This window comes from Hydractinia symbiolongicarpus, chromosome 12, assembly GCF_029227915.1.
Source record: "Hydractinia symbiolongicarpus strain clone_291-10 chromosome 12, HSymV2.1, whole genome shotgun sequence".
Classification (NCBI taxonomy): domain Eukaryota; kingdom Metazoa; phylum Cnidaria; class Hydrozoa; order Anthoathecata; family Hydractiniidae; genus Hydractinia; species Hydractinia symbiolongicarpus.
The window spans coordinates 7,693,927-7,721,901 of NC_079886.1; the positions used below are offsets into that span (position 1 = coordinate 7,693,927).

Sequence of the window (27,975 nt, forward strand, 5' to 3'; positions counted from 1 at the left end):
AAAAATTCTGTGTAAAGGACACCCCTCCCAGACTATATATTGTAAAGTAATAAAAGAAGTGAAGCCATTCTTCTACAGCGGAAACATTTTTGAGGTTCTGATGTTGTTCGCTATAGGAGTTTACTTTAAGTCGTTTGCACGAGTCACACATTAAATGCTCTCTTCAAAAAAGCTTTTCTCCGCCGAGAAGTTATTTCAATCAAGCATATATACTATATGTATTTTGAATGGCAGTTTAGCCTTTCCAAACAAAAAGTTCATAACTATTGAACTTGGAACATTTCGCGTACTCAAAACTGTCTCAGCTGCACAAAAAATAATACAGCACAATGTAGACGGCGACATTCCTTTCAGTTGTTATAATATAAATTTCATAAAATATTTTGGCAAAAAATATCAAGAATACCATTATTGATTGGACATACGTCAAAACAACTGAGTGACATCACGCATCTTTTACGCATTATGTCGGGAGTACATTCTTTGCAGAAAAAACAGTTCTTGTAAGCAAATGTATATTTCTTTAGCATCAAATTACTTACGAACCTGAATTCACCTCTCTACCAAATATTTCAAATAAGTAGATCATTTTTTAAAGTTAAATTTGTGTTGTTTTGTGTTTGTCATCGGTCGAAAAAGTATATCCCAAGGCAGGTAGGTATATCCTGTCGTTCTCTTATTTAAGTCTATTTTTTACTGAAATACTAAACTCCTGTTTCAGCTTCAAAACTTGTACCGTTTTCACAGAATAACAACATGTTGGGGTAACCTTTGAATTCTCGAACGCGTTTAAAAGAGATTTAAAAAAATTTAGAGTACGTATATGTGAAACATGGAAGCATAATTTTTATTTTAACACACACTTCATAAAAACGTCGGGTGATTTCCAGTAAGGGCAGCTGTCGGAAGAGAATTGTTTTGTATTTCCGCAAAATATAAAATGGCTGCAGACGTAAACAGTTTGATTTCCAATTTTCCCGAATTTTAATTCACGTCAAAGTTTGTTTATAGTCGCAAACAAATAATTATCATAGGGAGGCTTTTGTTTTTCCGACTAAATGACAACTTTAGCTAACACTGCAATCACGGAATAAGAAGCAAAACTCCACAAAAAAGATCGTTGCTACGTGCTAAAAAATACGGCGAAGTTAACGTTCACAAAGTCTAAATTTATCTCCTATTGTTAAATCATACGCCGAAATAATAATTTTCATCAACATAGATTTAGAAGTTCTTTTTAATCAACAAATTTAAAAACCCTTTAAATTATTCTATATATTACATCTTAATTATATACAAATTTCACTTGCTTCAATTTGCCTAAAAATAAAAAGGAACATGCCATTAAAGAACATGGGTAAGAAAAACAACGGCGCAGACGACAACGACAGAAACAGAAACAGCGACAAAAACAACGACAACGAAAATAGCAGCACGACAACAACAACGGCAACAATAACAACCAAACAGGTACAAAGCTTACGACTTTTCGTGGAGAGTGAGAACAAATAATGTCTTTGAGAATTTTTAACTGTTGTTTGAGCATACAGCATGTTTGTTAGAGAAGTTGTAAATATTTGAAATTTGCTTTCTTAACAAGAAAAAAAAATGCAGACTTAATAAAAGTGAGGAAAATTTGTTCTGTTTTAACAAGAAGTGGCAACGTTAAGAGTACAATTAAACGTTTTTTAGTTTTTTGCTGTTTTTAAGGTCTGCTGCAATATTTGACTCGAAAAGAATGGAATTGTTAAATCAAAAAACTTATGAAAAAGAAAGAACAAGACTTCTTAAAGGGTTTACAACCAATTAACTTCAACTAAAAACAAACAAAACAAGCAAACAAACACACACAAAAAACAAACAAAACAAAACAAACAATAATTTTCATACCAAAGTTGCAACTATTTGCCCGTTTTGAAGAAAAAGTTTTTTTGTTGACGAATTGACCGGGTGATGAATCTTAGTACTTTTAACAAGCACGTTTCGTCCACAAAACGTCTAAAACAGAGAAACATTTATTGCCACTTATTCTATCCTATAAAAAAGAAAAAGCGAAAACTAAAAAAAATGACGTCACAGTAATTTAAAAAAATAAATTGGATATTACAAAGAAAATCTAAAAGCAATATAAACTTTACTGTAATTTGTAACTTTCTTTCCATTGTTTCGTGTGACGTTGTGCTGAAATTAAATAAAAGACATCCTAAACTCTGATTGAACCAGCAAGATTTTCCGTTCCATCTGTTCCAAGCAGAACAGTAAGACGAAAACTGTTTGAAAAAAGGTCTTCAGGTTGCTTCTATCAAAAAGACTGTGAAGAAGTTTAATAAACAGAACAATGAAAGGTAATGAACAGTGGCAGAAGAATACCTCTTTCTTTGGCGATACTGGGTACGAGATAGCAATCTTGATCTGTCAATGGATTTTAGTTGTTCTTTGCGCACGGCCTAATTTATTTAAAACAAATAATTAGTTAAGTGAAAATAAAAATAGTCAAGAGTTGACGAACCACGGTAACAATCTTCCACGAAAAGGAAGACAGGAGAAAAAAACCGAAAGCATAAATCGCAGATACTGACGTCTTGCGCGTCTTAATGTTATTGTCGCGCTTTAACTCTTCGATTTCGAAGTACGCCAAGTGGCGTCTCAAGGGGGATTTTCACGAAACGAATTGAACAACGAATTCGCTTTTTAATTTTCACGGCAAAATAAATTCGACGCCAAATTCATTGTGTACATTAGTTAACCGCGTTCTGATTAGACTAAAACTAGCAGCGAAACATTTAGCCGCGAAAAAGTATGAACTGTTTCTACTTTTCAGCGAAGCGAATATTTCGATGCAAAATCATAACAAACAAAACTGCGCATGCTCAGATACAATTTGCTTCGTGAAAATGTCCCTTTAGCAAGGCTGAAATACCAACATGCCTTCAATTGGCCATAACTCGTGACCACCCAACTTTGAGATATCAAGAAAATTAAAGAAAGAAATTTTCCATCTGGCAGTGCTCGGGGTCATTAACCTTTAGGTAGGTGGCCGGAAATCGACTTTAAAGTCGGAAAATTGCCAGCAGCCTTAAAAGCATCAAAGATGGAGTATTCGTAAGAAAATCACCTGTAAGATGGAGTAGTCCGAGGTACGGTCAACGAAATTGACAAAATCTTGGTATGTTTTCTCTTCTTGAGTGTGGCTTTCTTTGATCTATAAGGAGAAGTGCGAGTTAGTCAAGACTGCATACATCATCATTTTTTTTTCTTTAGGGTATAAGACCAAAATAATAGTAAGAATTTTAGCAACAGTGGAATGAAGAGATTATAAGCTTCATGAGTCTAGCCTTTTTATAAAATCTAAAAACTTACCGAACGTGGAAAAATTGTATCGTTATTTTGTAGATAGGGGAGGATGAATTCCACCATGGATACCGCCAATGAGGGATTCCACTAACGTTATTTAGAACTCAAAAAAACTGCTCCGATATGGCTGAACTTAGTGATTTTTTAACATTTCTCTATTTTGCAACTTTTATGAAGAAACTTTAGTAACCTTATTGTAGGAGTTTCCATGACAATTGCGTTGTTAAATATGGTCCCAGAAATAAATATTGAATTTTTGAGCATTGTTTAAACTTTTGTATTGTTCCAAAAAGTAAAATATAAAAAGGGGAGTAACATAGGAACCATTTACCAAACAAGATTCACGTGCAAACCAATTTGCATAATGTTCAGCGCCGAAAGCAAGAGTTATGAGAAAAATACTCACGTCATAGGTAAATTGCTGACTTCAGAATTTTTTCCCCCACTAATTTATTTTATTTAAGTTAAATTAACAAAGTTTAAGCCATTCAAAAGTTATTTAAAGTGGTTAAATACCCCTCCCTAAGGGATTTTTTTTGACTAAAAACAGGGTGGCGACAGTTTAAAACTTCGTAATTTTAGGAGATTTCGAGGACAAATTTTGAGAGAAAACACTAAAAAACGTATCAAAAAGTATTACATGTTTAAAGGTTTTTGCTGATAATCGAACCTTGTCTTTTTAAATGCCAAAGAGGTTGCTCATTTTAAATTGAAGTAATTACCTATATTATAATACCCGTATACGTCTGTCTGTCCTTCTGTCTGTCACACAAAATGGTAGCTTAGCTGTGCAAGTAGCGAGACGCACGCGATGCGGTATAAAAAGGACGGGCGAACCCGTGGATTGTTCCACGGGCTAACGACTAGCGTAAATATAATTCATATGTTCTGTTGCAAGATGAAAACATGCACAATTTTTTGTAAAGTAAAAGGGAATAACCAATTTTAAAAGATTTTAGGTTAATTAGATTTTAGGAGGTGTGGGCACGTAAAAAGTGCTGCACACATACAGCACGCAACACTCGTCGTACTTGTAAGGTTTTAAGTGAATAAATAAATCTCTCTCATTTGACTCGATATATCAATCAGTTTTGCTTCTTCTTAACAATTCGTGCTTTCAATCAATAAAAAATAGTTTTTTTTTGAGGGAAGGTGGGCAAAGAGGAATCAGACATTACCTTGCTGTAAAATTCCCGTTCATCAACCAACTGTTCTTCAATATCATTTTCAATAAGAGACTTCTACAAAGAAACAAAAGGAAAATAAAAAAAAAAACGATAAGGAGATACTAGCGAGTTTTGTTTCGAATTACATGTTGCATCGAAAATGATTTAAGTTTCAAGGGCATCCATCTTCTTTTACACATGTTCTGAAATTCCGGATTTTTTTCTCTGGCTAATTTGCTCTATCTTTTTGACAAATACTTAACATTTCTAAAGAGAATTTTAAATCAAACCACACTTTTATAGCTGCTTTTCCCTAAATCTGTCACGACTTTCTGTCCATCTTTCCTGACCAAAGAGCTGGCAGCCTGCACTATTATCACACCTTTTAAAATTTTCTAAGAACCACTGAATAAGACAATGCTTTCGCACCCACGCTAATAATGGCTACTCTCCCTTACGTGATTGTAGGGCCCCCAGTGGGTGCCTTTTTTGAAAGTCATTGTGATAGTTTAAATAGCATTGCCCTACTCTCTGAACTGTTGTCAGAGAAATCTACATACTATTAAACACAATAAAAAAGTCCAACAGAACTACATATCCAATTAACATCATTCTCTTTTAAAGAACATATTCCTTATTAATGAGTGCAGACAAAGAGTGAAGCCAGGGAAACGAGGTCTAGTATTTAGACACTCTACAATCAGGTAGGGGAGCGTACTGACCTGAACATTAGCTACAGCTGCAGCTTTCTCCTCAAATGTAAAGATGATTCTGTCCATGCATTCTTTATCCGGTGATACTGGCTCTATATTTTCCAGCATTAGCTCCGACCTTATTTCTTGCCATACTTCCATTGTCTAAAAAGAAGACTAAGTACAAAATTTCCCGGAGAATAAAACAACGCCTTTAGCTGTTCTCAAAAAACACGTTGTTTTGTTACCATAAAGGAGCTAAGATTCACAGTAATTCACAGTTTCTGTTTATATTACGGCAGCCGATTTTTTCTCCAGTGTTGATAGTTGAAAACCCACCACCTACCTTAAAATCCAAATATTTTTCAATTACAGACAGTACCACATAGTCCGCTGAAACCAGGCCAGGTAAGTTGTTGAAGCCTATAAAAAAAAAGAATTAAACTGAAATATTTTACTGTCGATATATTTATATAACAAAACGAAAGAAAACTTAAATAAGCGCATCTTCATGTACTTTAAATTCCAGTAATCATCATTATCAATCATTAATATAAAATCGAAACTGTTTTTCGGTTATTTTAACGTTTCACTTGCAAATTTTCGCGAATTCTTGACCTTGCATTCTGCCCGTGAAAGTTTCTGCCCCCCCCCCCCCCCCAAAGTATAGTTTTATTTTAGTTAGAATACCAGATCGATTATATACAAGCGATGGAGATACATGAGGGTATATGGAAAAAGAGAAACAGGAGAAATATCTTCAAAGCAGAGATTAAATTTAGGATTTTATGGACAAGTAAGAAGAAGCTGTGCCATTTTTCGAGTTAAGAGCAGTAAAAATATGGACTTTTTTTGTCGAATCTTATTAAAGAAAATTACATAAAAAAAGGTTTGTTAAGCGATAAAAATGAACAAGAAAATAGCATATCACTTCAGAGAAGGTTCGCAAAATTGTAAAAAATAAGTAAAATTTAAAACGACGATAGCCACATTTTCAATATTTTTAAAGGCTTTTTTTTTGATGATTTTTATCAGCCTGTAATAATTTTTCGGGGAAGTATGGCGAACTTAAAGAGACCATCAAAACTTTTAATATATTTTAAAACTTATTTAATGATATTAAAAAAATATTTTGATTTCTAAGGGCCTTTTAATGGTTTTCAAGGAAGGAGTGATCGCCATAAGGACTCGCTAGAGATAACTTCGCTTTAAAATTTTTAGGAGTTTTTCCCTGTCTGCCTAATCTAAGATACTTGGGAAATTAAAAACAACTGTTATGTTTTTAAGTATCAACCCTTTGCTGACGACGCTGAATATCCAACAACGCAGTAAAGAAACGCAGTAAATACACAATCATTCAACTTACCAAGTTTGCAAAATATACTGTATATCTTAGCCCTTAGATTATCAGCTACTTCCACAATTGCTGGACTGGCAAAAGAAACTGGTAACGACACAATACCATGTGACTCCTGGCTGGCTGTCATAAGTGGACAACTCGTATCTAAAGTAAAAAACATGGTAGAACAGTGAGTTGGAAGGAAACTGAAATATTCCTACAATTAACTATTTTTTTAGTTCTCGATGACGTCACCAAATACACATGCTTCGTATCTTCGAAAACAAAAAAAACTTTCACAGGAGAAAGAAAATTTTGAAATTACTCTCCACCAAGCACTTATCAGGATTATGTCGTAACCTAAACTGCATTAAGAGTCATAAATCAAAGTTCTATTAAGGGTCACTTAATAAAATTTATTTTTTCCCTGTTTCTAAATATTTTTGCTTCATCAACCCCTCAACCAACACGCAACTGATGTAGCAAATATTTTTTACATCGAAGTAATAAGTAGCCCCAGTAAGGCAGCTATGAAAAATTTTAGGAATTCACTTTCTGCTCGAAAACATGAGGAAAATGTACAAGAACATTGAAACCTTATGACTATTTTTGAAATTTCTTTACATATTAATGAATATTTTAGTTAATATTTTGAAACTTTAGTTTTAATAAACATTTTCATTCATCACTGAGTACAAATTTAGAATTTCTTATCTTTCATAAAAAAGAAAAACCACCGTCGTTCCAAAAGACGGGAAAACGCAAAAAACTTCTGCTTATGATATCCACGTGTTGAAATAGACATCACAGGAAGTGCTTAATAGGGACAACAGGTACTAATGCAAAAGAACTGCCTGCAAAGTTTAGTTCTTTATAGGATTAACCCTTTCTATTTTTGCGTACAAAAACAAAACCACGGACCGTGCTGACGAAAGCACCTAAAATATAAAGTACCCGAGAAATATTAAGTACCCGTAATAACACCATAGGCATCTCTTCTCACTCCAAACTTCTTCTCTTCTTCTTTCCACAAATCAACTAGTAACTTTCCCACAGTTTTCTCCTTTTTGCCACGCCATAACATTATATGTGGTAAACACTGAATAGAAGAGAGTCACATTTTAATACCAAAAACTTCAGACAAAAACAGGTTTCGTCGTTGCAACATTGGCAACGAAAGAATAAACTACGTTTCCATCAATCAAACTGCAATTTTATAGCCACATAGCTGACGAAATTAAAAAGCCTGTTTTTTTAAGGCGACATACATATTAATAACTAGTCCAAATTGGATACTGAACAGTTTAACAATGAATGAAGACTTTAAAATCACACCTAGCCTTGCTATATTTTTTATACATCAATTTAATAAACTTAAATTACAGATTAAATGACACTTTCTTACATTTGTATTCTCTGTCAAGTCTAATATGGTCCCAAGCACAACATTTTGCATGTTTTCTGGACATTCCTGTGAAAAAAAGACATTGGATTTTTCATTTACAGTGACAAAGTTATGATACTAAGCTTGCCAATGATTCAAAACAAATAACAAGTTGTAGAAAATAGAAGCCGAACTAAGAAGATAATCATGAAGTTTTAAATACTGTTAACGCCCAGTCCCTATTAAACGCCCACCTGCAAATCTCGAACATAAAAAATAAACGCCTAGGGTGCTAATTATTAAATTATTAATTTACGGTTAAAATACCCAAAAAAGTAATTTTAGCGAATAGATTTTCAGGAAACGAGTGTCTACAATTGTTTCGTGGGAATTAATTTTTGCGAATAACGAAAAAAAAAATGCTCCTAGCCAGTGAAACGCAACGAATGTGAATGTTTAAAAATAGAGTGGTCATGTTAGAATGGTTTATGAAAATAGTCCTCATATTTTTGCAAGGCTCCTGCGATGTTTTCTCATCAAATCAATTTATGTGGACTCTACCAGATTCACATAATTTTTGCGAGAATTGGTTTTCGCGAATGTCCGCTATAAAGTTAGCATAACGTTTTCCAGAAAATAGGGGACGTACGTACCTGCAACAAGTCGAGCAATAAGAATGCACCTTCCTTTTCAAGAAATGTTATTTCGTTCATAAAACAACCAATCACTGACGACCTGTTTGTAAAAAAAGAGAGAAACAGTGATATAGAATATTTTCTTTTTTGAAAACCATAATGCTTCGAATAAACGCTTAGGATGTTCGACGTTTTTTTGATTTTTATTCTTTAAAAGAAGTAGGGAGGGGAGGGGTTGTTAGAAGCTTGTCTCTTGTTGATAGCAGTACCATTAGGCACCGAAGAGGCTATCCCGGGTAAATAATTGCAACGGTAATAATAAATATTTCTCCACATAAAGAATACCCCAACATCAATATCTTCATCACCAATTATCTTAAAAGAAGATGCAGCATCGACCACATCTTTCTTCAGTATTAGTGGATTTTTTTTTAATATTCTTATGAAATTCAACATTTGCATTCGGATTCGTTAAAAAGAGGGACCGTGTAATAGAAAGGGGAAAGACGTTTTTTTCAAAACGTTACGGGGCACAGTATTTTCCGGATACTTTCCGGATACTTTATATTTATACTTATTTTCAGAATTCAAAGAAGCATGACATATTTTTAAAGACATACCAAATGCAATCTGTTGCATAGAGCACAAGTTTTTGTTGATTTAATGGACCATTCACAATCAGATATCCTCTCATATACTGCAACAAAACACCAACGCCAGATTCACCAAACAATTCCTAAAACATACAACGACTACAGAATATCCAATCCACTTTCACCTTAAAAGTAACCAAGGTTTTTCAGGTTTCTAGTGTTTATATTTCTCCAATGCCACCATTATTTTTAAAACAAAATCAAAAACCTCATATCTAGCACAGCCATTCAAAAAGAAAATCCTTTAAATAACTTTTTCAACATACTATTTTCCACACATCAACAGAAATAAGCTTGTAAAAACTGATAAATAATATATATAATGCCTCCAAAAGAACCAAAAGAACTTTGCATAAAACATTTTTCTTGGAAAGAAAAAACTTTCCCAGGTTTGTTATGAGACAAATGCATTCAAAGTATTTTAAGTACTCATTTTCCCAGGTTGTCAGACATTTCGGCCTAGCAAACATACAAAACTAGATTTTGCAGGTTTTTCCTGAACCAATTCTTAGTATTTTAATTTCTTAATTTTTCCAGTTTCTTTCATCTGAAAACCATACAAAAATATACCATTCCTATATTATATATTTTTTTAAAAGAAGCAGAGTTTACAACAATAATCAATCACTAAAAACAGAGGTAGTGCTTTGTAGCAATACATACTTTTCTGTGGACATCTTCATCACACAATAAAGCCAGAATCAACATCATATCACATTGCAACTCAATATCCACTGCATCATTGCTGTCAGTGCTATGACTACATGAATCCAGTATAGCTAAGAAAAAACAACAGGATAAAAATGTTCAAAATTGTGAAAGTCAGATTCATTCCCTTTTTATGGTAAAAAATTAAACTTTTATGCATGGCAAAGCAAGAGTAAGTAACCATAATAATTTTAGTCCCTTTAAATGCTTATTTTAGAAAAGAAACTTAAAAATAAAATACAGACACTTAAACAAAATAAGTCAATTATAACAGGGGGTAAATTTTTACTTAAAAACAGAAAACCGTATGTCTATAGTATATTTATATCTTTATTACTTTTGGTCGACTTCAGTGATGTTTTTTTATAGAAATATTTCTTATAAATACCTACCTATCAACTGCGCGATCAGGCCTTGATCCGTTAAATCTTGGAGAACTTCCTCATCTCCTGTGGAGCACATGCTTCTGATCAGTCGTATACAGTATCTCATTTGAGCTCGCTTGCTGCCCCGTCCACCCGTACCATAGAAACTGTTACCATGACCACCATAGTCATCTAAAACACAATATAAATTAAAAATAAAGCATCCTGTACTGAGTTCATTAATTGATTGATGGAATATCGGGTAAGCATATATGATTTACCATTGTATTCATTATTTTTGTCACTATTTAAAAGCAATGTGTTCAAGTCACGAAATATGTAATTCTTCAGTGTAATTATTTGATACTAATTTTTTATACATTTGTCATCTTGATTAACATTTTTACAATAATAACCGTATTTTGTCAGTTTGTTAGGCAAAATCAGGTCATGCTAAACTACACCTGAAATTTTAAAACTAAAAATGACATATGCAGTACATTTTTATCAGTTTTGCTGCCACAAGATAACTTCCATGAATTTCCAATGAGCTAACAACTAGTACTACCATATTTCTTAAAAAAATTGCTCATACTTATTTATGGAACTGATATTGAGCCCAATTATTATTGAACATGGGTATTGGCAACCCAATAAAATTTTTTGCAAAATTTTAGCTATTTTCTCAGAAATTAAACTCGTAAAAACCTTAATTTGCTTATTATTGCAAAAAAATTTATTATGCAATTCGAAAAGTAACGAAAATGTAACAATAAGACATTGTTTATCTTGTTGATTAAGTTTGATGATCACACAATTAGCATAAAAAAAAGTATTTCTACAAAATTGAAATTCACAGAAGATTACCATAAAAAATTCAAAGTTTTCTCTACTAAGCAAATGTTAAGCAATGTTTCCGCTATCCCTGATGGATGGAAACAAAGTTTTTTTTTGGATCCTGCACTACAATCTGATCAAAGAAATACGCCTATACAGAAAGGAACTTTAATATTACTGCACTTTCTTTAGTGCAAACATTCAAAGAGTTTAAAAATGGAAAAAAAATATGGACGATATAATGAATAATTAAGGTATTGCACTATACGTGCAACAGATAAAGAGCCGACAAAGTAGACAGGCTTTTTTGCTTTATTTTTGATGTACCTTTAAAAAAATAATCTAGTTAACAGACAAACTTGAAGGACAAGAAGTAGTTATTATTAAGAGGCTCAAATACCTGGACCAACACACCAATCAAGTAGGTTCAACAATCTTGCATTGCCTTGACATTCCATGTATTGATTTACCAAAAGAGGTGCAAGAACAGCCAAGACAGACATTGCTTGCAATTGTATCTCTTCAAACTGTGCTGCACTCCATAACGTATTTGTTGATTGTGTGATAGGTTGCACATATGTAAATAAAGCATGCAACACATAACATTTCGACATGATTTGCAAAGATTCACTATCATCACTTAGCATCACTAAGAGGTTTAATAGTAATTTCTTTAACTCAAAATCCTCTGGAGAGGATTGAATTTTCATGTTCTCTACCGTCTCGTTTCTTGTGGGAAGTTCCGGAGAAGTACAGAATAATGACAATGTTTTTACTAGACCACTTTCAACGATGGCTGACTTTGTGCATTTCGAAGCGACTAAGGAGATGATGATGAGAATATCATTGCGTAACTGTCGATCAGTAAGACTGCAGCAGTGGCTCATCTGATATGTGAAAGTGGCATGCAAAGAACTGGAAAATAAATACAGAGAAAATCAATAGAAAAAAAAACCCTGATTGGTATAATAGATATTTAAAATTTTTATTTGGCAGCTTTTTTGAAAATAAATATTATCAAAATCCTATTTTGGGAGATGCCATGGCCAGAGTTGCTATAAGTGGTCAGAGAAAAACTGAGCATTTTTATCACTAACTTTCTACTTTTTTACCAAACAGTAAAGGGTATTTATGATATCATTAGCAAATCACTCTATAAACTCTTTTTATCCACTCATATGGTCAGTGATAAAAGACATTTTCTTAGAAAAATAGTGACGTAGTAGCAAATTGCTTGCAAATAGCTGACAGCAAATTTTTATTTACTGTCAGCCATTTTCCTTTATGCTATACTTTATTTTTTCCTATGTTACATGAACAGAGCTTGAACCATTTAAAATTATATAAGGTGGTTAGATTCCCCTAACACTGGTTATTTTTAATCCTGTGATCAGTTTATGGAACCATATCAATCAGCATTAGAACATCAAAAATTTGACAAAAAACTAAAATTAAGTTACATTGCTCCAAAAGCAGAAATGACAATTGATTAAGTATTTACAATAAACTAATTTGATATAACTAATATATACCAAAAAAGTTCAAGATTTACAAAATCACAAACAGTGAAGAATTCTATTGGTTTAAAGTTAAAATATTAATACATTCATCAAACGAACATAAATTGAATACTTATTCTTGAATGAACTTGCGTGTTTTTTATTAAGCGCAATGTGCACTAAATGTTTTTCCAAAGGTAAATACACAAATTTCAATACTCCTGTATGATAAGACCATAAAATAAGAAAGTTAATTTTTTTAAAAAACACACATTTATATCCACATTCCACATTTATATTAGAAGCTATAAAATGATGATAACAATCTTTCAAATAAAGATGGCCTAAAAGTAATGTAGCTATAAAACCCTGATTTTATTATGAATACTGAACAGACAAACCGAAATAATATCTTCAATAACCTGATTTTATTGTTGTAAAAAGATGGAAACAAAACGTAGCTAATAATGACAAAGTCATCTATATTAATATTTATTATCCTGCTCAGGATTTTGGATGTGACACCGCTCATTTTTTTTTGGATAAAATTCTCTCTCATTAAAAAAATCAACACTTTAATGGGGGACTGCGCTTGGTCATCTATAAAATTGCAACAAGAAAACAAATTATATGCAAAAAATTAATTTAAAACTGGCTAAGGCAAATACAACACGTTTTAATACTTCTACAAACGATAAGATGAGGAAAGGAAGGTGAGCGACTTGTTTTTTTACAAAATTCCCAAGTATTTAACGCTCAGAAAGTTATAAAGGTTTAAAATGACGAAAAACGAACTTTCTAATACAGATAATTCAAATAAAAAAATAGAAACTCACCTTAAGCATGCATTACAGCTAAGCTGGCCAGAAAACTATAAATAGAGCAACCCAAAAACTTAGATCCTATAAGCTGAACACTGGAATCAAGATCAAATATATGATTTTAATGACAAATATAAAACTAACTTCATTTGGATCACCGTTTTGTAACAAATTCCATAACGTTTCCACAGCAACAAATAATAGCCTATTAAAAAGAAATACATTTTCAGATGCAAAACATGCAAAGAAACATTATTATATGCTAAAATTAAAATGATCAGGCCAAAAAAAATTGCCAATTTAACTAAGTTCTTTGGTGTGAGGGCCAGAGTAAGATCACTTATTATATAATTTTCGCTTTATTAAAACATAAAATTACAACGATATGTTTACATTCTTTTATTGTAGAAGCTCATATATAAAGTTCTTTATTAGAAGCTTACAATCTTCGTTCACGTTGCTAAACAACTTTAGCGTTTAGTTTTGTTAAGAGCACGTCTACTGCAAGCTAGTCTCTCTGGGGTAATGACTAGCTTGTTACAGACAGTTGAAAAAAACCACCACACGTATTACTTTTGATGACAGATGTACATTACATGCAAGATTAAAAACACTGTATTTTAACAATTCATACATACTTATAAGACCTGACATCTGTTTCTAAATGTTTACAGATACAGAATACAGCATCTGTTTTTAAAATGTCATCACAGTTTAAATCTAAAAAATAATTATACAGAAATTTATTAGTTAGCTTGCGTCATAGTAGTTAACAAAAAATTGTAGCCTAGCTATAACCCCTGTGTACTTGTACCTGAATTTGAAAGTTTGTTTAAAGATTTTAATAAGATGTATCGGGAATCGTAATCGTTGTCAGGTATTTGACCAAGGTACTAAAAAAGATAAAGCAATGTCAATGAAATGATGCAATCATGATTTTCTAAAGATGATTTCCACCTTGTTATACTGCTGCTTCTTCAAAATATATAACTTTATTTTTTTAATTATTTTGTTCCTTGCAAAAAAAAATTCATTGTATAAAATTGAAACACGATTAAAAAAAATTAAAAACTACTAAATTTAAATAGAAATAAACAATTTGGATTAATAATGTAGCTTGCTATAAAAAGCTTGACTAAAAATGTAATTTCTTCTTTCTTTTACATAATGATTGCTTTTTACTAGCTTGCAATGACTTTCTTTTTTAAACTTCTAAGGGGAACCCTAACGGTCATTCAACCAATGTATCATTGTTGATCAAATAGGCATACCATAAAGGACCAAACATACCTCTGCAATTGATTTGCAAATTCGACTTCTTTCAATAGTAGTTTTAACAAACGTTTGTGACACTGGCTTTAAATCTAAAAAGAAAAGAAAAACTTGGACAACTTGGAAAGCAAATTGTAAATGCCTTCCTTTATCTCTAGCCTACGCACGTGCAAAAGTAGTAATTTTGCTATCTGTAGGGTAAACAATATCGAACATTTTACAATATCAGCTTTATTTAAAAAGTAAAAAAAAACTTGCCATTATCTCGACAATTTTTAGATTTTGATGTATACAAATCTGATACTGCTTTGCCAATTACAATTTTAATCTTCACAGGCGATTCCTCACCAATTTGTCCTTTAATAAATAAAATTTAACATAACATATAAGTAAAGCATATCTAAGGTTTTTGCATTTTGGTAAGTTTCATGAAAATTATAGAAAAAATTCAACAATCCTAATGTGATTCAAGTTACAAAAGTATAATTATACCCAACGTTGTGAGGTGTTCTGGTAATTCATGCATATATTGCTCTTCATCAGATGATTTTGACTTCAAGAAAGGTTTTCTAAATATTTAAAAATGCAATATACAGAGGGTTGAAATTTCGAATTTTTTTAGATTTTGAAATGTCAAAGTAAAATCCGTTTGCAAAAGTTTGCACACTGGAAGCACTGCAGACTACTTGCCTAGAATTCCTTGTTTCACTTAAAACTTTTTGTCAATGACCCATGTTTCAGAAGAGCCTAATTATTATAACTTATTTACAGTGGGTTGTACAACTTTATGGTACAAAACCAGCTTTTATATGAGGATGCCTCACCTGTCTTAATTGGATTTATATGTTAGTAACAAAAAGAAATTGATATCAACGTTATAATCAAGCACAACAAAAAAATAAACGGAGGAAAAACAAACATAATAGTCCAGGAGCTGTCAACAAATCTTTTTATGTCATTTTTAAGCATACATATTAAGCAGAATATGTCTCATTAATTTCCTTAAGTGTACATTTTTTCGGAACACCATTGGTCAGGTAGGAGGTTTTCAAATAAGGAGGTTGCTATAGGGTTCCAAAAAAATAATACACTAAAAGAAATTAGTGAAACAAATTCTGCTTAATAATCAGTCCTTTTAACTTAAGAAATCCCTCGTTAAACGACAAAAATTTTCTTCGTTCAGCTTCTTTTTTTTTAGTTGGCATATTTTACAAGTTGTTTTTATTTACTTTCGAACTTATTAAAAAACTACGATTTAGAATTTTTCTCTATTGTAAAATTTCTGAATTTTCAGTACCTTTATCAAAAATAAATGTTTAAGATTTATTCTCCTCTTCTTCGGGCACAAAGTTTTAATACTCTGAAAGCAAACATTATTCCTAAAGCATTAGGAACTTTTCCACCTTGTATTACTCGAACTAAGATGCTAAAATACTTTTTTAATCTTCATCAATCAAATTGGTTAGGTGGAACTAATACAAAACTTCCTTCCCTAATAACAGCTTTCATATCACCAATTCTACAATTTATTTTTCCCTTTAAAACTCTGATAACACTAATTAAAAAAAAATCACAACTATCCAAATAACTCCTGATATTTAACGAACGGGCATGCAATATATGCTTTATTATATACCTAACATCTCTTTTTTTTGTCAGACTTTTTTATTTTTCTATTACATTTTTGCTAAATAAAAGGCCCATGAAAGGGAGTAATGATATCGTTGTTGTTTTTAAAACGTAATCGATTTGAGGATTCGAGCGTTTTACGGAAGTCATTGCATTGTAAATTGAAAATATCAAAACAAGCGTGGAATGTCGCGTCAGTTATTGCACGGTTGTACGGAACATTTAGATTTATTGTATATAAAAAGAGTTGCCAGGTATGTAATAATATAAATTTTAGCACTCCCAACCCTTTTCAATAAAACAAACGTTTTGAAAGGAAGTATACTATTTTTGACAATTTTGCTAAAGTTTGCAAAATGTTCACAAAATCAGATTTTGTTCTGAGGAAACCTATTTAGCCATTTCTGTGCTAAAATCAATTCCAACTTAACTATCAAGTTTATCTTCAAACCTATCTAGTTCATTTTTCTTCGCATTAACAAAAAAATAAAGACCTTAGGGTACACCATAAGAACACCTATCTTACTGTTTGTGGAGGACTTCGATTATTACACATAACTGGAATACATTATCTCAAGAAGCCCAAAATTAACCTCTAGTATCAAAAAGCATCAAACACCATCCAACGCTTCCTAAGAATGGCCAGCAGGTTGCTATGGAAGTTGCTGTGCAGTTAATACAGCAAAATTTTAACATTTAAAAATGATAAAGACTAACTACCCATGTCATGTGGGGACAGAAAATGAGTAAAAAATAAGCAAAGTTACGCTACTTTTTAAGTCAGGACTTATTTATTACTTAAGGCATTGTTTGTCAGAAAATTCCTTTGCAATGCAGTCTCTCTAATTTAAATTTTTCGCACAAGCAACTTCATGCCAACATAAAATGTCAGTTAAGTGCCCATTTTTCTAACACATTCATCATTTGTGTTGACAATTTCTGAGTTAAATGTAAAGTAGAAATGCAGTATTGGCAACTACAAACTACAAAATAAACCTTTATATGTCAAGTTTATTCAAGACAAGTCTGTATGAGAGGTCAAATTACAGGAGATATTTTTTCTTTTGTTTTGAAATATATCTTCTGCGTGATTAAACAGTTTGGTTCTAATGATAGGGTAGTATGGCAGGTATTTTTTACAAATATTATTGATATGTATTTCCCAATCTTGTAAACATATTTTATAATAATAATACTAGAAAGTGAAGGCTAAACGAGAAGCAAATTTAAAACTTTTTTTTTTTCATTGACAATTTCAAAGAAAAATATCTCACAAGAATTTTCTTAATCCTCACTTAAATCAGATTAACTGTGCTAGTTTAACAGTTGTTTCTGTATCTTTTGACACTTTTCCTTGCTTAGGATGCCTGTATAGTCCTGAAATCAACCCCTATACTTTTTCATTATACCAGCTGTTTATTGCATTAACCTGATAGATTGTGGGGCCTTTTTCGCAACAACGAATTAACGCATCCAATCTGTCTTATCCCAAGCAATTTCGCCAATCTTTTTGACACGTTCCAATTTAAGGTTACAGAATAGTGTTATAAACAAAATCTTAAAAATACATTTTGTATTCACCTGTTGTTTCTTTGTGGGAAAACATTTATTTGGGATGAGTTGGCCTCATCCAATGTTCTTGTTGTGTGGAGGGCGTTTCTGACAGACATTAAGTTAATAAAGGAGTTAAGGATTGGTCGTTTTTGTTTTGTGAGGGTGAATGAAGGTGTTAAACGAGTGACGTTGCATGGGTTTTGTGACAGTTCTTTGAGAGTATATTGCTAAGTTCTTTATTTACAAATTAAAACTGCAACAGGCATTAAAGTATATTTTTTAACTGCAAAAACTAAAGTTGTGCCTATGAAAGAGATAACAATACTGCGCTTAGAATTATTAGGTTGTGTTTTACTGGTCGACCTTATTAGCCAAGTTAAAGCTGGAATGTGTGAGAGGATTGTGTTTGATGAGATTAAGGGTTGGACGGATTCGGAGGTGGCCTTGTGCTGGATAAAAGGAAAGTCGAGAAGGTGGAAGCCCTGAATTTACAGATACTTTAATTTAGGATATTTTTAAAAATATATGCTTGCAATACTGACCACTTCTGTGAAACAACTTCGATTTTGCATCCATTTTAGTCAGCAAATTATTGAAATGCACAATAATTTCTTTAATAGACTCTACACCAAAATTCCTAACCTCTTCATGCCATGTGCTTATATCAAGTAACAAAACAAGGTGCTTAAAAAGTGGAGATTGAGAAATGTTGTCAAACCTATCTTCCATACTCGTAATAATATTTAAAATAGTGTGCCCACAATATTCCCGCAAATTTTATGTCATGGTAATAGAAATCGAAATCTTTTTCCTCTATATTTTTAACAAATGAATTAGATCCATTATTGTGCTGTCTGGAGTGTCCAGAAACTTATCAATTAGAAGTTTCAACATCACCATCGTCCATGTTAACACTTAAATGCACGGAATAGCTTTAACAGGATTGTGTACTTTTTGTTTAAATGCAGGACTGAGTAGAGACAAATCGTCTAAATATATTGCCATGTATATTAGTATCAAAGCATCCATCAAACGCTTAAGAAAACCCTTTAACTGTGCTAGCTTCAACACCGGACTATCTGTCTGTGACTGTGACTCAACATGCGCCATATGCCCTATAATTGTAAGCATAATTTCCATTGATTTTAACTTGTTGCTGTTGATTAATTATTTGTTTTAATTGCACCAGTAAGAAAGGCATCTTAACTGCAAGCTCTAACCTAGGGTTAAAAAAATTAATAACATGAAACTGAGGAGAGTCAGCTTTCATTAGCATACCAACTCCATTGTTTTGTCCAGTGTTTACGGCAACATTGTCAACGTTTAAACTAGTGATTCGATTTCTAAAATCTATTATCCCAATTCTTTAGAAGACAGTCTTTATGCAGTTGTGATCCCTTGTGCGCTTGTGCACTGAGCTGGTTTAATAGATAAAAAGAGAAGAAAATACAAAAGTAAATACAAAATTTCCTTGTCAATGATGCTACTGTCTGTACTGCCATCGCTTAAGTCACAAAAATTATGTGTCAGGCTAGGTCTTTTCCTAAGTCTTGTTCCAATTTATTCCAAATAGAATCAATGAAATTTGGAGCAGTTGTATTATCGCGATAATGGTGAGCTATTTCTAGCTAATTGTTTTGCCAGGTAATATGCTGATTTATTAAAAAGCATGCGAGTTGCGTTATCATCTTCTGCATACATTTCTGATTGATTTAACAATACGTGTATCTTTAATAGCTGACTACATGCATGGAATTGCACCCAACTTCTTTTTTGTTTCAAGTTTGTCACTGTGTGTGGTTCAGACATATAATGTGATCTATATATTAATAGGCCTTGTGTGTGCGCACGGTGAGGCCAAGAACAAAAATATACGGGTCACTTTCTAATTTTTCCTTGTGTCCCCAAAGCATGGCGTTACGCCAAAACTTAATAAGTTAAAAAACGCAATTCAGGCGGTTACTATTTAAACATTCAATTTTTTTTTATTACTTTAAAAATAAAACTCTGTGTTTTTTTAAATGTTTTTATTTGTTTTGTTTTTTGATTTAAAAGCCCCACAGGGTGGTTATAGATAGAATAATTTAATTTTACCCCAGGTTTACAATGTGTGCGCCGTATCTCACGGAAAAAAGTTGTTTATCAACTGAAAAAGGAAACAGAAGCGAAGAAAGTTGTCTCTTTTTTGAAGTAATCCTGAAAAAGTTTATTTCGAACAAGGCATACCAATGCTTACTCATCATAAGGTTTGCTTAAAGCTCATTTTTGTGTTCTGGGAATTCGAATATGAATGTAATTCGAATCTGAAATGTAAAAAACCAAACCATTATTGTCGAACGAAGCTGGTGTTGTTAGTTAGAAATATTTCTAACGTACGGTGATTTAAGATCACAAAGAGAATTCATTGGAAATGTATCAGACAATTGTAGCTACACATTTTCAATTTGTTTTCTTTGGAATGAAGGGACCTACTGATAAAGTGAAAAAAAGCAGGTGTGTTGTTTAAATTATTTGGTAGAGAAATGAATTTGGGTGTATAACGATTTTCAGCCCTTTATTTCAGAGCTAAATTTTCCCTTAAATATTAAGTTTCTTGTTATGTCTTGAACTTGAAAATATTTCTTTATTTTGCAAGAATATACTCTGAAAAATGGGTCAGAAGTTTAGAATATCCTAAGAATATGTCTAAGATTGATTGTTTGTTTTAAATATCAATATATATATATGACTTACAAAATTGATTGGAAGTTTACTTTTTTTATTGTATAATATATATATCAAACAAACATAACTTTTTTCTGTTACCTTGTTAGCTAGCTATAGGAACTTATAGCAGGATTTATTTTATTAAGGAATTATATATTTTCAGGCCATAGTCATGCTAAGAACATATTGAGAATAATGAGGATATCATTTTTAAAAAAAGTTAAGAATATCGAGGCCAAAACGAAAACACACTGGTTTTATAAAAAAAGCGTATATATCATAGAGAAAAAATTACATAAACTGTAGAAAGTAATTTTTCTGTTGTTACTGTTTTTTAACACTACAGACTGTGCGATTTAGTGTTGATTTTGTTATAATAAACCTAAACTTAAATCAACATCCGTTATTTTATGATTGTTTAAAATATATTCGATTCTTAAATTCGAAAGCACTACATTGTTATCTTCTTTCATTTTATGCGTGATTTTGTTGATCATGAGTTTGAGTCTGTAAAGCAAACTGTTCCTTTTTGTTCTTTTAAGATTTTGGATTGAAATATTTCAGCAGATATATAATATAACAAATGATTCAAGTTTTTATATTTCTCCTTTATGTGTTGTCAACTATTAATTTCTTATATTTTGGGTATAACTTGGAATGTATGAATGCATGCAAGTATGCAATAGACTGAGTAGCTGATTTCGTAGGACTTAATGAAAAATGTTAGATTTTTTTAATGTTTGGTATCCTTTTTTCTCTGGTGTACTTCTAAAATGGCAAAGCGAGTATATAATTATAGTGTATTTTGGTTTTTACATAACGGTTGTTTCTTTTTGTTGCGTTTGCTTATATTTTTAGCAATTTGTTTTAGCGGATATAAACATAGAATAATGCAGACTGTGAGCAACCTCGATCCCAGGGCTTTTTTCTCTTTTTGCCATCCCATTATAAAAGAAACAGAGAGCCTGGGGTCCAGGTTGAAATTAGAGTTTTGAAAAGTCAAATTACTGTGTTGTATGTTTCTGTTTGGTGTCTCTTACAACGTTTAATGAGAGATTTAGTGGATTCTTCCACGGGAATTCAGCTAGTTTAATACTATTTTTTTTACAACAGATGTTGTTATAAAAATTTGTTATGCTGTTTATTCAGTTCTTCCATAAAGTGAGTGTACGAAGTGAAACAACATCTTTACCAATAAAATCACAATCAAATCTTGTCTTGAATACTTTTTCCTATTCTTGAATTGTTTTGTGACTTGCTTTTTTACCTTTACTTAATTTACTTTCACTTGATGAAGTCAGTTTCCTTACTCTTTTTATGAAATGTATGCAAACAAAAAGAGAAATATGTAATTAACAAAAGTTATTTTTACAGCTATGTTTTGAGCATGAATGAAACTTTTTTGTATAATAAATTATAAGTTTTTTTGTTATTTAATTGATTTTAAATTCTTATTTACATGTTTAAACAATAGGACGTATAGATTGTATAACATTTTTTTCACCTGTTGGATATTTGCAATAATAAAAATAAAAAAATAAAGAAACGGGTAAAACACGGAAAACAAAATTAATGCGTAATATATATATTTTAAGATTAGTTACAATCTGTGAAATTCATGTTTAACACACAGATTTGATCTGCTGAATTTTAAATTATTTTTTCAAACCATGTCAGTCGGGATGTCGGGAGAAAGATGATGTATTCATAAACACAAACAGCAGTCTGAAAAACATACCTCATAGTTGATACAAGCAAACAAACTAACTCTTCATATCTATCATCAAGAGCAATATATTCATGACACTTCTTTATAATCTGCATCAGTATAATCACATCGTTTAAATGCTACAAGGCTGAGTCAAGAAATTTTTCATATGGAAATTAGTACATCCTTTATTTAAAGCTTAAGCTTTCACATACAGTAGGGTAGTTCTTTTTGCAATTTAAATATAGTGTGCAAAGGGTAGTGACCCCCAAAGCACTCCTCTCCCATAACTAAAAAAATTATTACACCTGGAAAATTCATGGAAAATAAAAAAGACAACATTCTTTCTGTATGTGGTAGCTAATTTTTTAAAAACAAGAAATACAAAAACTCTGTAGGTAAATGCGTAAAAGTTTATGTCTGGGACCTTTAAGTTCATTTTCTACTGATAAATAAGGGTTTGCACTCCAACAATGTCAAAAATGATTTAACAACAAAACTTTATTTAAAAACAACAAGGGTAAAAACATTTTTTATAATGTAAAATTCTTCAGGACAGGTACTCACAACTGCTTATTAAGTATTTCGTAATATGTATGCCAAGTTCAAACACACTATGGTCTTGTATAAAATATAAAATAAATTAAACCAGAAACTCTTGATTAAGTGTTTGTTCCACTTCACAAGAAAAGATACTACACCATCTTTATAAAATGATGATAGATTCATGACTGCACGACAGTGCCTTTCTATTAAAGGTTTCTAAAAGTTTAGAGTTGAAAATCAATGACAGGTTAATAACAGTGCTTAAATAGCCACGTGGACAGATGTATTAAGTCACACTTGTTAATTATGATAATGTGAAATCGGAAGGAAATTTGAGTTTGTGTGCTCACTGCTGTTAAATTTAGATAAGCAGTGTCTTGAAGTCAATACCTAAGGACAACAGGCATATGTTTAAACAAAACCTAAGCAATTTACCAAGGGTAAAATGAGTAAATTAATAATGAGGTTTTCATCATCATCATTCATCAGTCTCGGCTTAACGTCTGTTTTCCATGCTAGCATGGGTTGGACGGGTATATTAATGACCCTCTTCCAATCTGATCTAGATTGTGTTAGATCTAAACTCAACTTCCTCTGTATCAAGTCTGTCCTTATAACCTCCTGCCAAGACTTTTTTAGTTTGCCTTTGGGCTTTGCCCTGGGAACTAACATGTCTCTACACTTTCTTACCCAATTATCCTCCTCCATTCTTTCCAAGTGCCCCAGCCAATTCAATCTTCTTATCTGGATAACATCTTTAATTCTACGGTTACTTAGCCTGCTTCTTAGCTCATCTGAACTCTTCTATCTCGTTACACATCCACCTAACCATTCTCATATCATTCCTTTCTAAGCAGTCAAGATCTTCCTGCTTCATTGCCCATGTCTCACTACCGTGCAACATAAAACTTCTTACACAGGCCTCATACAACCTACCTTTTACCTCAATTGACAAGACTCTACTAGTCAACAAAGAAAGTAACTCTCTGAACTTTTTCCAAGCAGAACCTATCCTGCAAGTAACACTTCTTCCAACACCCCTTCACTGCCCAACATATCACCTAAGTAACAGAAGTTCCCAACTATCTCTAACGAGCCACTGTTGTGCATCATTAAAGCTTGAAATACTTCATTCTCTATAATCTCACCTTTGCAATGCTTGCATACAAACTGTATGTCAGCTCTTAACCTTCCACCAATACTACTGACTTCTTATGTACCCAATGCTTGCAAGTCTGACAAAAAATTGAGTTACTACCAACCCCTTTCCTGCAAACTCCACAAGGCCACTTTCCAATTACAAAGTCACACTTGGATGCAATGCTACTAATCATGACTTTAGACTTTGCTGTGTTCATCCTTAGCCCTTTCTCTTCCAGTCCTTTCCACTTCTGAAACTTTCCAACTAATTCTTCCATCGACTCTGCTATGAGAACCAAATCATCTGCAAACAATAACTCCCATGGACAACCTGTTCTGAACTCCATCAACAGCGCTTCTAAGACTAGAACAAACAATAAAGGACTAAGTACAGAACCCTGATGTACACCAACATTTACACTAAATTCATCACAAGTGAATCGTTAATCCTGACACGACTTCTAGCATTGCTGTACATAGACTGTACCATCGTAACTACCCACTCATCCACACCTAGTTTTCTCACAGCCCACCAAATAACTTTACAGTTAATAATAATAAGGAGTAAATTTAAAGAATTGTCATAAAATGAGTTTCCTTTTAGTGCAATAGAAGGTAAGCACATATAAAGAATATATGTTAACACATATCACTTATGTTAACACATATCACTTGAAAAATACCTACTGAATGTTTATCTGTTAGCAGTTTCAAAACTTTCCCTGTGTTGACTTCTTTTTTATGAATTTTTGGATATCCCTAAAAGATATAAATATGAGGACGTTTAGGTATCACAACAGGTGAAATTTCGGTAATCTTTATGCTACACAAATCCAGTTACATTGTTCAATATTATTAGCTATAATCTTTGATGTGAAGATCTTTAGGTCTGATGTGGAATTTGAAAAGTATATGAGAAAATTTTTTTAGTTAATTTTATTATTTATAATAACAGACACATGGCTGCCGTTCTCCATGCAAGGGTGTGATATTAGTGTTTGCAGTAAATTAAATTTGGACTGTTGTACATCATTAACTAGAAATACAGTACTACCCGAATGTAACTTTACATGTACGCGATAGTTATCACCTTCCCATGAGCTCTCAGTAGCGTCAGAACTTTTGTTGTTATTGTTAACCTATTGTTAAAGACATGAGCTATTTTTGCATGTTGACAACAATAGAGTTCATGTCTTGTTTGCAAAATTTAATTAGCTCATGTGAACTGTGTGTGCCCCATTGTTTTATTTAATTGCTATAGTCATCAAGAGATCAACAAAATAAAATAAAATTTAACCAACATTTAGATCGCGTTTTAAAAATTTAGGAATGAAGAACGGCGATGGAAATAAACTACTTTTTTAGATTGTGTTTTTAACTTTAACTTTTCTTTTTAACTTTTCCCTTCATGATAAGATTTAAAAAACAAATTAAATTTCGTTCTTAAATTTTTAAAGTTAAACAAACCGAAAAGCCCTACGTTCAAGACTTTTCCCTTCATGATAAGATTTAAAAAACAAATTAAATTTCGTTCTTAAATTTTTAAAGTTAAAGTCTTGAACGTAGGGCTTTTCGGTTTGTGTTGTTAAACGTTGCTTTTTATAAGAAGAACTTTTAAAAGTTTTGCAGGTATTTATGTCTGCTATCTCTGTGTGTTTCCACCTGCCTGCTACTACTAGTGAATAGTAGTAAGTAAATAAGTAATATTTTTCCTGTAAAATGAACTAAAATATATGCAACAAAAAATATACAAGCCTTTAGCTTATTAAAATCTAATAAACAGTTAAAAAAGATAGTACTAGCTTACGGTCGTTGGCGAAATAAAAATAATTTTATTGAGAATGTATGGTCGGAACAACAAAAAAAGAATAAAAATAACAACGGAGGAGGGTATTACGACAACTGTTTTTCCTATGTATTTTTGCATAACGCACACAGTTTATATTTTTTAGTTGCGAAGAAAATATAATAATTTGTCTCACTAAAAAAATATGTAACTAGTTTTCAAGGTGAGAAGATAAAAATACTTGCATTCTCAAAAACTTGTTTTTAAAAGTTATGCAGCAAGAATTTTTCTTGTGTTGAAGGGCTTGTGACATCAACTCCCGGATGATAATTTCGCTGACTCTGTCGTTGGCCCATGTTTTTATATACAAAGCGGTTTTATATATGACAAAGCGGTTGTTGTTTTTTCAACATTTGTACAGGTACTGAAGATGAGTTTGTAACAGGTATGAAGATAAGTAAAAGTACTGAAGATAAGTAAACACTTGTTTTTACTTCCCTTTTTAAAACTGAGTCCTTGTGGAAAAGTTGTGGGCTTTCTTAGTTTTGAAATTTCGGGCAGTAAAAAGTCTACAAAACCTGACAGTGAATCAGACTCTAGCTGGGAAAGCTGAGAATGAGAATGGAAGTTGAAGCAATAGCTTAGTAGTGAATTGTGGCCTTTTTAGCTATTACGATGCTCTCAGAACGAGATTGGCTCTTTCTAACTTGTGTAGAGAGTCGCAGCGCCGGAAAGTATATTTTAAAGTGAAAAAGAAGCTATTTAGGGCTATCAGAGCAAACCATGGCGGGCAACATTTTATTTTACTCTTTCAAAAAATGCCGCGCTGTGATCCCTAAGAGTTTGTGTTGGTTTGTGTTGAGTAAGACTCTGAAAGCGTTTTTAATTTGAGATTTGCAGAAAACTTCATTTTATGACTAGACTATTGGCAGCATTAATAATCACGACCATGGTGGCTTTCGAGAAGGAAGCACACAAGAAAATGTGGCTTTATACTAGCTTTATTATTTCAAATTTTACTTTATAAATGTTAAATTACAAATTCTCAACATAATATAAACAGAATAAGATGAACTTTTTTTAAAGTGGGAGGTAAGCTTTAATTTATAAAATAAAAAACACAAGAACTTCCTTACAAAATTATTAGTTCTTACCCGATTTTCTTCGGTAAACGTTTGAAGATCTTCATTACTGACGACGTTATGTATTACTGGAATTGATGGATTTTCTGTATTGTATTCTGGAAAGTAGCCTGAAGATTGAACAGTCAGTGCCGCCATGTTTGTTTCGATTTACCAAGGCGTCCGTGGTTGAAAAAAATAACGCGCTGTTTGCGTTGATATTAGATGCAGTGCTATAACGTCAAATATTTAGCTTGCATCGCCGAGCAAAACTTAACAAAACTAGGTGGCGCTAAAGCACTCTTGGACGACCGCCCCTCACTGTAAAATGTTTAATGATACGGCCATATCTTGCGCTATCAGAACATCCAAATTCAAGTGCATTTTGCCATTTTGTGACCCTGGGGACAACATGAGGATGTCAAAATAGTATTACCATGCAGTGAGCCTTAAAATATTATTGTAAGAAGAGCAGTGGCAATAAAAAAATGAGTATTCCAGTGTATTAAGTGAAAATTGGAATATTTCTCAGCAAGCATGAATTTTAAAACCTGTGCTTAAACTATTTTGTGAAGAAACGGCATTGCTCGAGCCATAGGGGACCCGGGACAGGCACAGGGTCAGAACAACAAAAATTTTGTTACCAAACGGTGGTACTTGAACCCCCGTAGTAAATTGCCCATGCGTGCGAAGGTTCTTCGAAAACAATAGAAAGCATACCGTACCGTGCTGCAAATTCTCGCACGTGACCCTGAAAATGACCGTCCTCAGACGGTCGACTAGTACGGGGAGTGACACTCCAGTGGTGCGACCGCCAGACAACATTTTCTTTGATGAGTTAATGTGTCAAATCAATAGCAACCTACGTGCAAAGCCACTAGCGTTTACATGACGGCCTTGATGTGTAAAGACAAGAACCCCTCGGTAAGAGGTTGTATGGCGACATGTTCGAATAGGGGAAAATGAGCTCTCTTGTTTTTGCCTCGCGGAAACAATAGATAAAGTAGCACTGATGATGCGCACCAAAATATAACTCCATGGAAACAACCTTAAAAAATAT

At 32.5% G+C, this 27,975-nt stretch overlaps 1 protein-coding gene across 1 annotated transcript; it reads right to left on the reverse strand.

Annotated features, from left to right (window-relative positions):
* Positions 1 to 1,219: 1,219 nt before the first annotated feature.
* On the reverse strand, positions 1,220 to 27,134 carry LOC130621890 (cilia- and flagella-associated protein 69-like). The gene is made up of 27 exons (XM_057437260.1): positions 26,949 to 27,134; positions 24,696 to 24,767; positions 23,019 to 23,084; positions 22,353 to 22,462; positions 15,218 to 15,294; positions 14,984 to 15,082; positions 14,744 to 14,817; positions 14,268 to 14,346; positions 14,092 to 14,173; positions 13,598 to 13,658; positions 13,469 to 13,503; positions 11,534 to 12,048; positions 10,324 to 10,488; positions 9,887 to 10,002; positions 9,191 to 9,306; positions 8,589 to 8,670; positions 7,957 to 8,022; positions 7,524 to 7,650; positions 6,579 to 6,716; positions 5,559 to 5,635; positions 5,243 to 5,377; positions 4,533 to 4,595; positions 3,116 to 3,202; positions 2,371 to 2,447; positions 2,139 to 2,181; positions 1,891 to 1,998; positions 1,220 to 1,320 (listed from the first exon to the last, which is right to left on the reverse strand). Exons 1-27 carry the CDS (start codon positions 27,072 to 27,074, stop codon positions 1,312 to 1,314), a joined length of 2,805 nt encoding a protein of 934 aa, XP_057293243.1. The 5' UTR covers positions 27,075 to 27,134; the 3' UTR covers positions 1,220 to 1,311.
* Between the last annotated feature and the right edge of the window lie 841 nt (positions 27,135 to 27,975).